Below are 15,356 nucleotides of genomic sequence, written 5' to 3'. Positions count from 1 at the left end.
GAGGAGGAGGAGGAGGAGGAAGAAGAGGAGGAGGAGGAGCAAAAAACAGCGAGCAAGCGGCGCTCTGAAGCCCCCCGTTGGCTTCTCCCCCCTAAAGCCACAGCACAAAACCGGTTGTTCCCCCCAGCCCCCTCTCCCCAAATTTGGAGGCCCGATCCGGTTTCCCCCCCCTTACATACACACACCCCTTCCCCCAAATTCCCCTCTGCTCCTGGAGTCTGTGATCACCCCCCCCCACACTTGGTTTCTTTATTTTTCTTGGCTTAAAGGGTGTGTTGTTATCACTTTTTACACTTATTTATTACCATCTTCGTTTCTTTGGAAGCCACTGTCTGTGTTGGGGCTGTTTGTGGTGGGATCCGTCCCCCCCCCGACTCCATCCAGCCCGGCGGAGGGAAGGGAGAGACGGCCCACGGGGCCGCCCCCTCTCCCTCGGTTTCCCTTCACGCCCGGCTCCCGGAGCGGGGGGGGGGGGGTCCGAGAGAGAGCGACCCACGGGGAGCGGAGGCCGCGGGTCCGGCGCTCAGTACGGCGCCTGGCACGTAGTAAGCGCTTAACAAATCCAAGCTCGTGCCCTTTCCACTGAGCCACGCTGCTGCTGGACGAAGCGCTCGGGGGAGCACAGGTGATGTAGTAGCGGGGGAAATAGGGTGGGGAGATGAGATTAGGCAGGGAAGGCTTCCTGGAGGAGGTTTGATATATATATATATTTTTTTTTAAAGGAGGGAGCAGTGACTTCTATGCTTCCTGCTCTGAGTTGCTTCTCCCCACCTTCCCCAGCCCCGGGGACTTGGGCCCTGGTACAGGCGAGATGGAGGTGAGAAATCAGTCAGTCCTATTTTACTGAGCCCTTACTGTGTGCAGGACACGTGTAGAGAAGCAGCGCGGCTCAGCGGAAAGAGCCCGGGCTTTGGAGTCAGAGGTGGTGGGTTCAAATCCTGGCTCCGCCACTTGTCAGCTGTGTGACTTTGGGCAAGTCACTTCGCTTCTCTGGGCCTCGGTTACCTCGTCTGTGAAATGGGGATGGAGACTGTGAGCCCCACGTGGGGCAACCTGATTACCTTGTATCTACCCCAGCGCTTAGAACAGTGCTTGGCACAAAGGAAGCGCTTAACAGATACCAACATTATTATTATTATTACTAGAGAAGAAGCGTGGCTTAGTGGAAAGAGCCCGGGGTTGGGAGTCACAGGTTGTGAGTTCCAGTTCCGGCTCCGCCACTTCTCGGCTGTGTGACTTCGGGCAAGACACGCCTCGGTTACCTCATCTGTAAAATGGGGGTTAAGCCTGGGAGCCCCACGTGGGACAACCTTGTATTTACCTCAGTGCTTGGCACATAGTAAGCACTTAACATATACCATCATTATTAAGTGCTTGGGAGAGAGCAATATAACAATTGAAGTGCTTGGGAGGGGATAACAATTAATAGACACATTCCCCGCCCATAACGAGCATACAGTCTAGAGGAAAGAATTTCGCCCAACATGGGGTTTGAACCCATGACTCTAAGAGCCCTGTCCTGTACTGACTGAAGGCCCCTTTTCATGATACATTTTTGTATATGTTGCCAATCTGTACTTCCCAAGCGCTTAGTACAGTGCTCTGCACACAGTGAGCGCTCAACAAATACGATTGAATGAATGAATGGAGAGAGCAAGATGGCGGAATAATAATAATGATGGTATTTGTTAAGCGCTTACTATGTGCAAAGCACTGTTCTAAGCGCTGGAAGTGGAGAACCCTTTCACGGCCCCACATTACCCGGGTACAGGGGCATTCGGAGTTGGGGGGAGAGATGGGTCATCATCATCATCATCAATCGTATTTATTGAGTGCTTACTGTGTGCAGAGCACTGGACTAAGCGCTTGGGAAGTACAAGTTGGCAACATATAGAGACAGTCCCTACCCAACAGTGGGCTCACAGTCTAAAAGACTGTCACAGTCATCATCATCATCATCATCAATCGTATTTATTGAGCGCTTACTGTGTGCAGAGCACTGTACTAAGTGCTTGGGAAGTCCAAGTTGGCAACATATAGAGACAGTCCCTACCCAACAGTGGGCTCACAGTCTAAAAGCCCTTGCCTGTATCGCCTGGGATGCGATGAGGTTACTATTGCGGGGACACAACCAACCTCGGCGTTGGAGGGGAAAGCCCCCCACTTTTTTTTTAGCCTCAGATCATCATCATCAATCGTATTTATTGAGCGCTTACTGTGTGCAGAGCACTGGACTAAGCGCTTGGGAAGTCCAAGTTGGCAACATATAGAGACAGTCCCTACCCAACAGTGGGCTCACAGTCCTTGCCTGTATCGCCTGGGATGCGATGAGGTTACTATTGCGGGGACACAACCAACCTCGGCGTTGGAGGGGAAAGCCCCCCCACTTTTTTTTTAGCCTCAGATGACCACGGGGGTGGGAGGGGGTTCAAAGAGAACGTGTCGGGGTCACAGACCCTCCAGATCAATGACCTTCATCCAATTCTACCGCACTCAACTTGTGTTAAACTTTAATGGCGACGCCAATGAGAGCGTTACGCAGCGCGCCCAAATCGTTCCCCCCGCATCCCCAAGCCGGACGCGGCGTGGGTGGGATGAGGGCAGGAAGCCGGGGCGGGGAAGGGGGTCCCCCCGGGGAGACTCAGTTGCGGGCTTTCATGGCCGAGGCCGCCAAGCCCACCAGGATGGCGGTGAGGGTGAAGCCTTGGGCGGCGATCCGCGTCCTCATCATCATCTGGGACTTCTGCTTGTTGCCGCTGTGGAAGCAGTACAGTCCGTACGACAGCGCGGCGGCCGTGGCCAGGCAACCTGCCAAGGGGCAAGGGGTAGGGGAAACACAGACCCGTCCCCCCACATCCCACCAGTCAATCATATTTAATGAGTGCTCACTGTGTGCAGAGCACTGAGCGAGTGCAGCAATAAATAGGCACGTCCCCTGCCCGCAACGAGCTTACGGTCTGGAGGGGGAGGCGGACGTTAGCAGAAATAAATTACATTTGTCTCTAATGGCGGCCTTGAGTGCCCCTGGTTCTTGGGGGGAAGGTGGGGTGGGTTCCAATCAATCAATCAATCGTATTGAGCGCTTACTGGGTGCAGAGCACTGCACTAAGCGCTTGGGAAGTCCAAGTTGGCAACATGTAGAGACGGTCCCTACCCAACAGCGGGCTCGCGGTCTAAAAGATCCGTCGTATTTATTGAGCGCTTACTGGGTGCAGAGCACTGTACTCAGCGCTTGGGAAGTCCAAGTTGGCAACATGTAGAGACGGTCCCTACCCAACAGTGGGCTCACGGGTCTAAAAGATCCATCGTATTTATTGGGCGCTTACTGGGTGCAGAGCACTGCACTGAGCGCTTGGGAAGTCCAAGTTGGCAACATGTAGAGACGGTCCCTACCCAACAGTGGGCTCACAGTCTAAAAGGGGGAGGCAGAGAACAAAACCAAACATACTGACAAAATAAAATAAATAGAATAGATATGTACAAGTAAAATATAGAGTAATAAATCTGTACAAACATATATACAGGTGCTGTGGGGAAGGGAAGGAGGTAAGATGGGGGGGGGATGGGGGTCCCTATATGTTGCCAACTTGGACCTCCCAAGCGCTTAGTACAGTGCTCTGCACACAGTAAGCGCTCAATGTGGCTCAGTGGAAAAGAGCCCAGGCTTTGGAGTCTGAGGTCGTGGGTTCAAATCCCAGCTCCGCCAATTAGCTGTGTGACTTTGGGCTTCTCTGGGCCTCAGTGACCTCATCTGTAAAATGGGGATGAAGACCGGGAGCCCCTCACGTGGGACAACCTGATCACCTTGTAACCTCCCCAGCGCTTAGAACAGTGCTTTGCACATAGTAAGCGCTTAATAAATGCCATCATTATTATTATTAGAACGGTGCTTTGCACATAGTAAGCGCTTAATAAATCACCAATCGTATTTATTGAGCGCTTACTCTGTGCAGAGCACTGTACTAAGCGCTTGGGAAGTACAAATTGGCAACATATAGAGACAGTCCCTACCCACCAGTGGGCTCACAGTCTAAAAGACTGATTAATAAATGCCATCATTATTATTAGTATTCTGATACCCGCTGTGGGGTAGACACCGTCTCTATATGTTGCCAACTTGGACCTCCCAAGTGCTTAGTACAGTGCTCTGCACACAGTAAGCGCTCAATGTGGCTCAGTGGAAAAGAGCCCGGGCTTTGGAGTCAGAGGTCGTGGGTTCAAATCCCAGCTCCCCCAATTAGCTGTGTGACTTTGGGCTTCTCTGGGCCTCAGTGACCTCATCTGTAAAATGGGGATGAAGACTGGGAGCCCCCCCGTGGGACAACCTGATCACTGTGTAACCTCCCCGGCGCTTAGAACAGTGCTTTGTGTATAGTAAGTGCTTAATAAATGCCATTATTATTATTAGAACGGTGCTTTGCACATAGTAAGCGCTTAATAAATGCCATCATTATTATTATTATTAGAACGGTGCTTTGCACATAGTAAGCGCTTAATAAACGCCATCATTATTATTAGTATTCTGATACCCGCTGTGGGGTAGACACCGTCTCTATATGTTGCCAACTTGGACCTCCCAAGCGCTTAGTACAGTGCTCTGCACACAGTAAGCGCTCAATGCGGCTCAGTGGAAAAGAGCCCGGGCTTTGGAGTCAGAGGTCGTGGGTTCAAATCCCAGCTCCCCCAATTAGCTGTGTGACTTTGGGCTTCTCTGGGCCTCAGTGACCTCATCTGTAAAATGGGGATGAAGACTGTGAGCCCCCGCCGTGGGACAACCTGATCACCTTGTAACCTCCCCGGCGCTTAGAACAGTGCTTGGCACTTAGTAAGCGCTTAATAAATGCCATCATTATTATTATTATTAGAACGGTGCTTTGCACATAGTAAGCGCTTAATAAATGCCATAATTATTATTAGTAATGTAATATGTTGCCAACTTGGACCTCCCAAGCGCTTAGTACAGTGCTCTGCACACGGTAAGCGCTCAATAAATTATTTATTATTATTTATTTATTTATTTATTTATTTTACTTGTACATTTCTATCCTATTTATTTTATTTTGTTGGTATGTTTGGTTCTGTTCTCTGTCTCCCCCTTTTAGACTGTGAGCCCACTGTTGGGTAGGGACCGTCTCTATGTGTTGCCAATTTGTACTTCCCAAGCGCTTAGTACAGTGCTCTGCACATAGTATGCGCTCAATAAATACGATTGATTGATTGATTGAATAAATATGAATGAATGAATGAATGATGACTAGGCCCCAGCCCTAACTACTAAGCCAGGCCGCTTCCGCTTGGTGCTCCCCCAATCTGGTTCCGCCCGGCTTCCGCCCACCGCGGTGTCCCCTCCTTTTCGTTCCGCCCGGCCCGCTGTCCCCGCCCCTTTGGTTCCGCCCCGGCATGCTCCGCTTCCTAACCCCCCCCCCTCACCGATGGGCACCACCGGGTTCTCGCGAGTCTTGCGCAGGAACTTCTCCTTGAAGCCCTCCGCTTTATAGTGGGCGCTGGGGCTGAAGCCCTCGACGACCGGGGGCCGGGTGGGGTCAAACGGCTCGCCCGCCATCCCCGCTGCCTGCGCCACGGTCCGGCCCCGCGGCGCCTTCTGGGAAACGTAGTCCTCCGCGGAGTGGACGGACGGCGCCTGCGCAGGCGCGGTGGGACGTCGCCAGGCGGGGGGGGACTACAGTTCCCAGAAGGCGCCGCGCGGCCGGAAGTGGCCAAGGTGGCCAAGGCCCGGGTGAGGCCTGTACTTCCGGTGCGGCCTAGGCTTGTTGGCATCTTTCGGTGCCAACCGATCCCGGGCCTCCGCCATGCCCAAGGCTAAGGGGAAGACACGGCGAAAGAAGTTCGGTTACAACGTCAACCGGAAGCGGCTGAACCGGAACACCCGGCGGAAAACGGCGCCCCGGATCGCCTGGTGAGGAAGCGCCCTGGGGGCAGGCCACGTGTCTCCTAACTCTGTTTTATCATCATCATCAAATCATCAATCATCATCATCAATCGTATTTATTGAGCGCTTACTGTGTGCAGAGCACTGGACTAAGCGCTTGGGAAGTACAAATTGGCAACATCTAGAGACAGCCCCTATCCACCAGTGGGCTCACAGTCTAGAAGGGGGAGACAGAGAACAAAACCAAACATACTAACAAAATAAAATAGAATAGAATAAATAGAATAGATAGGTACAAGTAAAATAAATAAATGAGTAATAAATATGTACAAACATATATACAGGTGCTGTGGGGAAGGGAAGGAGGTAAGATGTGGGGGATGGAGAGGGGGACGAGGGGGAGAGGAAGGAAGGGGCTCCTTATCAAATGTATTTATTATCAAATGTATTTATTATTTATTATCAAATGTATTTATTGAGCGCTTACTGTGTGCAGAGCACTGTACTAAGCGCCTGGGAAGTACAAGTTGGCAATATGACCCTCTCCCAGGCGCTTAGTACAGTGCTTTGCACTCAGCCCATACTACTAAGTGAAGCAGCGTGGCTCAGTGCAAAGAGCCCGGGCTTTGGAGTCAGAGGTCATGGGTTCGAATCCCGACGCCAACACATGTCTGCTGGGTGGCCTTGGGCAAGTCACTTCACTTCTCTGGGCCTCAGATCTCTCATCTGTAAAATGGGGGTGAAGACTGTAAAGCCCCATGTGGGGCAGTTTGATTACCTTGTATCTACCCCAGCGCTTAAAACAGTGCTTGGCACATAGTAAGCGCTTAACAAATACCAATGTTATTATTATTATTATTACTACTAATGTATTATAAGCCCCTTGTGAACAGGGGACGTGTCCACTAACTCTGCGGTATGGTCCTCTATCAAGCGTTTAGTACAGTGCTTTGCACCCAGCGCTCAGTAAATATTATTGATTAATTTATTATTAGCTCCTTGTTAGTGGGGAACGTGTCTGCCAACTCTTGTATTGGACTCTCCCGGGTGCTTAGTACAGTGCTTTGCACCCAGCGCTCAGTAAATGTTATTAATGTATTATAAGCTCCTTGTGAACAGGAGATGTGTCCACTAACTCTGCGGCATGGTCCTCTCCCAAGCGCTTAGTACAGTGCTTTGCACACAGCGCTCAGTAAATATTATTTATTAATTTATTATTAGTTCCTTGTTAGTGGGGAACGTTTCTACCAACTCTTGTACCCTCCCCCTCTTCCCCCCCTCCATCCCCCTCATCTTACCTCCTTCCCTTCCCCACAGCACCTCTATATATGTTTGTACATATTTATTACTCTATTTCTTTATTTTACTTGTACCTATTTATTCTATTTATTTTATTTTGTTAGTATGTTTGGTTTTGTTCTCCGTCTCCCCCTTTTAGACTGTGAGCCCACTGTTGGGTAGGGACTGTCTCTATATGTTGCCAACCTGTACTTCCCAAGCGCTTAGTACAGTGCTGTGCACACAGTAAGTGCTCAATAAATACAATTGATTGATTGATTGATTAGTTCAGTGCTCTGCACACAGTAAGTGCTCAATAAATACGATTGATTGATTGATTGATTGACTCTCCCGCGCTTAGTACAGTGCTGTGCACACAGTAAGCGCTCAATAAATACAATTGATTGATTGATTAGTACAGTGCTCTGCACACAGTAAGCGCTCAATAAATACGATTGATTGATTGACTGACTCTCCCAGGTGCTTAATACAGTGGTTTCCCCACAGCGCTCAGTAAATCAGTAAACATTGATTAACTTATTAGCTCCTTGTGAGCAGGGAGCATGACTACCAACTCTTGTATTGGACTCTCCCAGGCGCTTAGTACAGTGCTTTGCCCCCAGCTCTCAGTAAATACCACTAATGTATTATAAGCTGCTTGTGAACAGGAGACGTGTCCACTAACTCTGTGGTGTGGTCCTCTCCCAAGCGCTTAGTACAGTGCTGCGCACACAGTAAGCGCTCAACAAATACCGCTGATTGATTGTAAGCTTCTCGTGAACCTGTCTCCCAGCTCTGTTCTGTTCTCACAAGTGAATACTACTAATGTATTATAAGCTCCTTGTGAACAGGAGACGTGCCCACTAACTCTGTGGTATGGTCATCATCATCATCAATCGTATTTATTGAGCGCTTACTATGTGCAGAGCACTGTACTAAGCGCTTGGGAAGTACAAATTGGCAACATAGAGAGACAGTCCCTACCCAACAGTGGGCTCACAGTCTAAAAGGAGGAGACAGAGAACAAAACCAAACATACTAACAAAATAAAATAAATAGAATAGATATGTACAAATAAAATAAATAAATAAATAGAGTAATAAATATGTGCAAACATATACAGGTGCTGTGGGGAAGGGAATGATGTGAGATGGGGGGATGGAGAGGGGGACGAGGGGGAGAGGAAGGAAGGGGCTCAGTCTGGGAAGGCCTCCTGGAGGAGGTCCTCTCCCAAGCGCTTAGTACAGTGCTGCGCACACAGTAAGCGCTCAACAGATACCGCTGATTGATTGTAAGCTTCTCGTGAACCTGCCTCCCAGCTCTGTTCTAGTCTCACAAGTGCCTAATCGTGTGCTACGCACACCGTAAGCTCTCAGTAAATACTACTAATGTATTATAAGCTCCTTGTGAACAGGAGACGTGCCCACTAACACTGTGGTGTGGTCCTCTCCCAAGCGCTTAGTACAGTGCTGCGCACACAGTAAGCGCTCAACAAATACCGCTGATTGATTGTAAGCTTCTCGTGAACCTGTCTCCCAGCTCTGTTCTATTCTCACAAGTGCCTAATCGCGTGCCACGCACACCACAAGCTCTCAGTAAATACTGCTAATGTATTATAAGCTCCTTGTGAACAGGAGACGTGCCCACTAACTCTGTGATGTGGTCCTCTCCCAAGCGCTTAGTACAGTGCTGCGCTCAATAAATACCGCTGATTGATTGTAAGCTTCTCGTGAACCTGTCTCCCAGCTCCGTTCTGTTCTCACAAGTGCCTAATCGCGTGCCACGCACACCGTAAGCGCTGAGTAAATACTGCTAATGTATTATAAGCTCCTTGTGAACAGGAGACGTGCCCACTAACTCTGTGGTGTGGTCCTCTCCCAAGCGCTTAGTACAGTGCTGCGCTCAATAAATACCGCTGATTGATTGTAAGCTTCTCGTGAACCTGTCTCCCAGCTCTGTTCGGTTCTCACAAGTGCCTAATCGTGTGCCACGCACACCGCAAGCTCTCAGTAAATACTACTAATGTATTATAAGCTCCTTGTGAACAGGAGACGTGCCCAGTAACACTGTGGTGTGGTCCTCTCCCAAGCGCTTAGTACAGTTCTGCGCTCAACAAATACCGCTGATTGATTGTAAGCTTCTTGTGACCCTGCCTCCCAGCTCTGTTCTATTCTCACAAGTGCCTAATCGCGAGCTACGCACACCGTAAGCGCTCAGTAAATACTACTAATGTATTATAAGCTTGTGAACAGGAGACGTGCCCAATAACTCTGTGGTGTGGTCCTCCCAAGCGCTTAGTACAGTGCTGCGCTCAACAAATACCGCTGATTGATTTTAAGCTTCTCGTGAACCTGTCTCCCAGCTCTGTTCTATTCTCACAAGTGCCTAATCGCGTGCCACGCACACCGCAAGCTCTCAGTAAATACTACTAATGTATTATAAGCTGCTTGTGAACAGGAGACGTGCCCACTAACTCTGTGATGTGGTCCTCTCCCAAGCGCTTAGTACAGTGCTGCACTCAATAAATACCGCTGATTGATTTTAAGCTTCTCGTGAACCTGCCTCCCAGCTCCGTTCTATTCTCACAAGTGCCTAATCGCGTGCCACGCACACCGTAAGCGCCCAATAAATACACAGTCTTTTAGACTGTGAGCCCACTGTTGGATAGGGACTGTCTCTATATGTTGCCTCTTTGTACTTCCCAAGCGCTTAGTACAGTGCTCTGCACATAGTAAGCGCTCAATAAATACGCTTGATGATGCTAGGAATTGGTAGCATATTTATTACTCTATTTTACTTGTACATTTCTATCCTATTTTATTTTGTTGGTATGTTTGGTTCTGTTCTGTCTCCCCCTTTTAGACTGTGAGCCCACTGTTGGGTAGGGACTGTCTCTATGTGTTGCCAATATGTACTTCCCAAGCACTTAGTACAGTGCTCTGCACATAGTAAGCGCTCAATAAATACGATTGATTGATTGATTGATTGGTTGTTTGAAGGAGGGCCGGAGGTTGGGGGGCTTCTTCATCTGGTGGGGGCCTGGGGGACCCCGTGACCCCCTCCCTCTGCCTGGCCTTCCCGCAGCTCGCACATCCGCCACGCCTGGGACCATGGCAAGTCCGTGCGCCAGAACCTGGCCGAGATGGGGCTGGCGATGGACCCCAACAAGGCCGTGCCCATCCGCAAGAAGAAGGTACCGGGGGGTGGTGGGGGGGCTGCCACTGGGGTCGACCCCCTTTATTCACCCCTCCCTCAGCACATCAGTCCCTCCCCGTAATTGATTTATCCCCATTAACATCCATCTCCCAGAGGTCATGGGTTCGAATCCCGGCTCCGCCACGTGTCTGCTGTATGACCTTGGGCGAGCCACCCAACTTCTCTGGGCCTCAGTTCCCTCATCTGGAAAATGGGGATGAAGACTGTGAGTCCCACGTGGGACAACCTGATTACCTTGTATCTACCCCAGCACTTAGAACAGTGCCTTGCACATAGTAAGTGCTTAACAAATACCAACATTGTTATTATTATTATTATTATTATTCTCTGAGCCCCGGTTATCCCACCTGTAAAATGGGGATTAAGACCGGGAGCCCCGCGTGGCTCAACTTGAACAGTGCTCTGCGCAGAGTAAGAGCTTAACAAAAGCCACCATTATTATTATGGAATAAGCAGCGTGGCTCAGTGGAAAGAGCCCGGGCTTTGGAGTCAGAGGTCGTGGGTTCGAATCCCGGCTCTGCCAACTATCAGCTGGGTGACTTTGGGCAAGTCACTTCTCTGGGCCTCAGTTCGCTCATCTGGAAAATGGGGATTAAGACTGTGAGCCCTCCGTAGGACAACCTGATCACCTTGTAACCTCCCCAGCGCTTAGAACAGTGCTTTGCACATAGTAAGCGCTTAACAAATGCCATCATCATCATCATCATCATCATTATTATTATCTCCCCCTCTAGACTGGAAGCTCGCTGCGGGCAGGGAACGGAAGGAGCCTGGGCTTGGGAGCCAGAGGTCGTGGGTTCTAATGCCGGCTCCGCCACCTATCAGCTGGGTGACCTTGGGCCTCATCTGTAAAATGGGTATTGTCTGTAAACCCCCCGCGGGACAACCTGATTACCTTGTATCCACCCGAGCAGCGCTTAGAACAGTGCTTGGAACATAGTAAGCGCTCGGTGGAAAGAGCCCGGGCTTTGGAGTCAGAGGGCATTGGTTCAAATCTCGCTTCCACCAATTGTCAGCTGTGTGACTTGGGGCAAGTCACTTCACTTCTCTGGGCCTCAGTTACCTCATTGGTAAAATGGGGATTAAGACTGAGCCCCCCCCCCCCCGTGGGACAACCTGATCACCTTGTAACCTCCCCCGCTCTTAGAACAGTGCTTTGCACATAGTAAGCGCTTAATAAATGCCATCATTATTATTATTATCATATACATATCTTCCTACTCCTTAATCGCCAACCTATAATTTATTTTAAAGCCTGTCTCCCCTACTTGACTATAAACTCTTTGAGAGTGGGGATCGCGTGGTCTAGTGGATAGAGCCCGGGCCTGGGGGTCGGAAGGACCTGAGTTCTAATCCTGGTCCCCGCCGTGTGACCTTGGACAAGTCGCTTCACTTCTCTGGGCCTCAGCACCCTCTTCTGTGAAATAATAATAGTGATGATGATGGTATTTGTTAAGTGATTACTATGTGCGCCAAGCACTGTTCTAAGCACTGGGGTGGATACAAGGTAATCAGGTTGTCCCACATGGGGCTCCAAATCTTCACCCCCGTTTTCCAGATGAGGTCACTGAGGCCCAGAGAAGTGAAGTGACTTGCCCAAAGTCACACAGATGACAAGTTGTTGCCAACTTGGACTCCCAAGCGCTTAGTACACTGCTCTGCACACAGTAAGCGCTCAATAAATGCGATTAAATGAATGAATGACCGCCCACAGCACCTGTATATATGTTTGTACATATTTATTACTCTATTTATTTACTTGTACATATTGATTTTATTTTGTTAATATGTTTTGTTTTGTTGTCTGTCTCCCCCTTCTAGACCGTGAACCCACTGCTGGGTAGGGACCGTCTCTCTACGTTGCCAACCTGTACTTCCCATCATCATCATCAATCGCATTTATTGAGCGCTTACTATGTGCACAGCACTGTACTAAGCGCTTGGGAAGCACAAATTGGCAACCTATAGAGACAGTCCCTACCCAACAGTGGGCTCACAGTCTAAAAGGGGGAGACAGAGAACAAAACCAAACATACTGACAAAATAAAATAAATAGAATAGATATGTACAAGTAAAATAAATAGAGTGCCCTGCACACAGTAAGCGCTCAATAAATACGATCGAATGAATGAATGAAAAGTGGCAGAGCCACTGCTGCTTCTAAAATGGGGGTGAAGACTGGGAGACTCATGGGGGACAGGGGCTGTGTCCAACCCGATTAGCTTGTATCTACCTGAGCGCTCAGTTCAGCGCCAGGCACCTAGTTAACGCAGGGCAAACGGCACCGTTATTATTGTTATTACCTCCCCCGTACTCTGCCAAGCGTATACTTGGCACGGCGCTCCGAGATTCTGGATTGCCGGCTCTCCCGGCCGGATTCTCCCGACATCGGGGCTGCGGGTGTCCCCTTCCTCAGGCACAGCTGTCGGCGATGGAGGTGGACAGCCCCGCGGAGCGGCCCAAGACGCTCGTCAGGAAGCCCTATGTCCTGAACGGTGGGTGCCCGGGCGGGATGGCCACCTGGCTGGGGACCCGTTGGGGGCAACGGGCCACCCTCCCACCATGCGTGAGGGGGTCGGATTGGAAGGGGTGGATGAGGGGTGGACTGGCACTCTCTCCCTGGGGGGTGTTGGGGGGCCGGATCTGTCCCGTTGGGGCTCACGCTTGGCTTCTGGTTGAGCGAAGGGGGAAAATGGTGGGGCGGGGTTGGATCCCCCCCACACACACACCTTTTGGGACGATCCCCAAGAGGCGTTGGTGCCCGTGGCACCGGTTCTTTTTTAAGCCAAGGGCTTTCTGCCCCGATTGCCTCGGTGGTCTCGTCGCCAACCCCTTTCCCACGTCCTCTCCCTGGCCTGGAATTAGCACGGCGCTCTGCACACGGTCTGCACTTAATAAATACGATTGAACGAACCGTGGGAACTTCTCTCCCCACCTTCAAACCATCACCCAGGTCACACCTCCTCCAAGAGGCCTTCCCTGATTAAATCCTCCTTTCCCCGGCTCGCTGTCGGGTCCGTGACCTTCGGACATTTGCTATTCGCCCCACCCCCAGAACCGCAGCACTTTAGTGCTTATCTTTAATCGTGCGTTATAAATTATTCATATTTCCTCCCTTCAAGGCCCTACTGAGAGCTCACCTCCTCCAGGAGGCCTTCCCACACTGAGCCCCTTCCTTCCTCTCCCCCTCGTCCCCCTCTCCATCCCCCCCATCTTACCTCCTTCCCTTCCCCACAGCACCTGTATATATGTATATATGTTTGTACGTATTTATCACTCTATTTACTTGTACATATCTATTCTATTTTATTTTGTTAGTATGTTTGGTTTTGTTCTCTGTCTCCCCCTTTTAGACTGTGAGCCCACTGTTGGGTAGGGACTGTCTCTATAGGTTGCCAACTTGTACTTCCCAAGCGCTTAGTATAGTGCTCTGCACACAGTAAGCGCTCAATAAATACGATTGATGATGATGATGATATTAATGTCCCTATCCTCCTCTAGTCTGTAAGCTTTGTTACGGGCGGGGAAGGGGTCTTGCTAATTCTATAGTATCATACTCTCTGAAGCGCTTAGTATAGCGCACTGAACTGAATAAGCGCTTAAGAAACCCCATCGGTCCGTTGTCTCCCTCTCCAGACCTGGAGGCTGAGGCCAGCTTACCGGAGAAGAAGGGGAACACCCTCTCCCAGGACCTCATCGATTATGTCCGCTACATGGTGGAGAACCACGGGGAGAACTATAAGGTGAGGGACTGTGGGAGAGGGGCCGGCCACCCGTCGTCCTCCAAGCCGCGGGGGACAGGGACCCATCAGTGCACTGACCTCGTTGCAGGTGGAGAAACTGAGGCCCAGAGTCAGAGCAGCTTCTGTGTCCATACTTCCCCCGCTCCCCCTCTGCCCATCCTCTTCTGTAAGGCCAGTCTGGAAGTGACCCCAACTTCCCTTAGGGGTCCAGCTATGGCCGGTGGTGGGGGCGGGGTGCAGACCTCACCCCCCGATCTCAGGGTCCGAAGCGAGGCCTCGACTTCCCCGGGCAGCGGCAGGTCTCCCCGAGTCGAGCCGGGGCGGGGGCGGCATCGTGGCTGGCAGCGGGAGCCGTGGCGGAATGGAAGATGGGCCCCGCCAACCCCGCTCCTGTGCCCCTCGCTCCCTCAGGCGATGGCCCGGGACGAGAAGAACTATTACCAAGACACGCCGAAGCAGATCAAGAGCAAAATCAACGTGTACAAGCGGTTCTACCCCGAGGATTTCCAGGCCTTCGTCACCTCCCTGCAGCAGAGCAAGATGGAGTGCCAGTGAACGGTCCCTAGGTGGGATGCCCGGACGGGCAGAGGCTGGGTGACGGGCAGAGCCCGGCGGGCGGGGTTCCCTGTGGGCACCGGCTCCCAACCAGTGGGCTCTCCGGAGGGAAGAGACGAGAACTGAGGTCCACCTGGTTCTTGCGCACGCCTCCCGCCGGGCCCAGCCATGAGGGCGAGAGCGAACCAAGCGAGCCGCCCGCGCCGGGGATGGCAGGCCTGGCTGGTCCGGGGACCCATTAAAGCTTCTCCTCTTTGCCCGTAGTGGAATCGCCTGCCTCTGGGCCCAGGCTGGGGTTGAATGGGACAATCCCCGTGGTTGGGATGGGGTTATGACGGGGGGAATTGCCACCCCGGGGGTTAGGTTTTCCTGTTTCTCATCTCTGTTCCTGGGTGTCCGCAGCAGGGGGGAAAAACAGCTGGAGCCAATGATGCGGGAGGAGAAGGAGCAGCAGAATTGCTTTCACATCTCTCCCCTGCTTCTTCTCTTTCTCTCGCACTCTCTCCCCTTCTCCTATCTCTCTACCCCCAGCCATACACATCTTCTATTCCCTTGGAGTGCTCGTAGGTGTGACTAGAAGTTGTGTGGCCTAATGGACAGCGCGCAGGCCTGGGAGACGTGGGTTCTAATCCCAGCTCTGCCACTTGTCTGCTGGGTGGCCTCGGGCAAGCCAC

The 15,356-nt window shown here is 51.2% G+C and overlaps 2 protein-coding genes across 3 annotated transcripts; one reads left to right on the top strand and one right to left on the bottom strand.

Moving 5' to 3' along the window:
• Positions 1-2,485: 2,485 nt before the first annotated feature.
• On the bottom strand, positions 2,486-5,659 carry HIGD2A (HIG1 hypoxia inducible domain family member 2A). The gene is made up of 2 exons (XM_038770955.1): positions 5,431-5,659; positions 2,486-2,808 (listed from the first exon to the last, which is right to left on the bottom strand). Exons 1-2 carry the CDS (start codon positions 5,561-5,563, stop codon positions 2,642-2,644), a joined length of 300 nt encoding a protein of 99 aa, XP_038626883.1. The 5' UTR covers positions 5,564-5,659; the 3' UTR covers positions 2,486-2,641.
• A 73-nt stretch (positions 5,660-5,732) lies between these two features.
• NOP16 (NOP16 nucleolar protein) lies at positions 5,733-14,939 on the top strand. 2 transcript variants are annotated; one of them, XM_038770954.1, is made up of 5 exons: positions 5,733-5,917; positions 10,253-10,356; positions 12,799-12,879; positions 14,021-14,127; positions 14,539-14,939. In XM_038770954.1, the coding sequence occupies exons 1-5, from the start codon at positions 5,811-5,813 to the stop codon at positions 14,680-14,682; spliced, it is 543 nt and encodes a 180-aa protein (XP_038626882.1). In that variant the 5' UTR covers positions 5,733-5,810; the 3' UTR covers positions 14,683-14,939. The 2 variants fall into 2 exon arrangements, with proteins under 2 accessions (XP_038626882.1, XP_038626881.1); XM_038770953.1 differs by having other exon boundaries at positions 5,734-5,917; positions 10,253-10,361; positions 12,801-12,879.
• Positions 14,940-15,356: the final 417 nt, after the last annotated feature.

The sequence above is a fragment of the Tachyglossus aculeatus genome, chromosome X2 (assembly GCF_015852505.1).
Source record: "Tachyglossus aculeatus isolate mTacAcu1 chromosome X2, mTacAcu1.pri, whole genome shotgun sequence".
NCBI lineage: Eukaryota > Metazoa > Chordata > Mammalia > Monotremata > Tachyglossidae > Tachyglossus > Tachyglossus aculeatus.
Note: the sequence above shows the minus strand (reverse complement) of the source record. Positions and strands in the feature narration are given on the sequence as shown.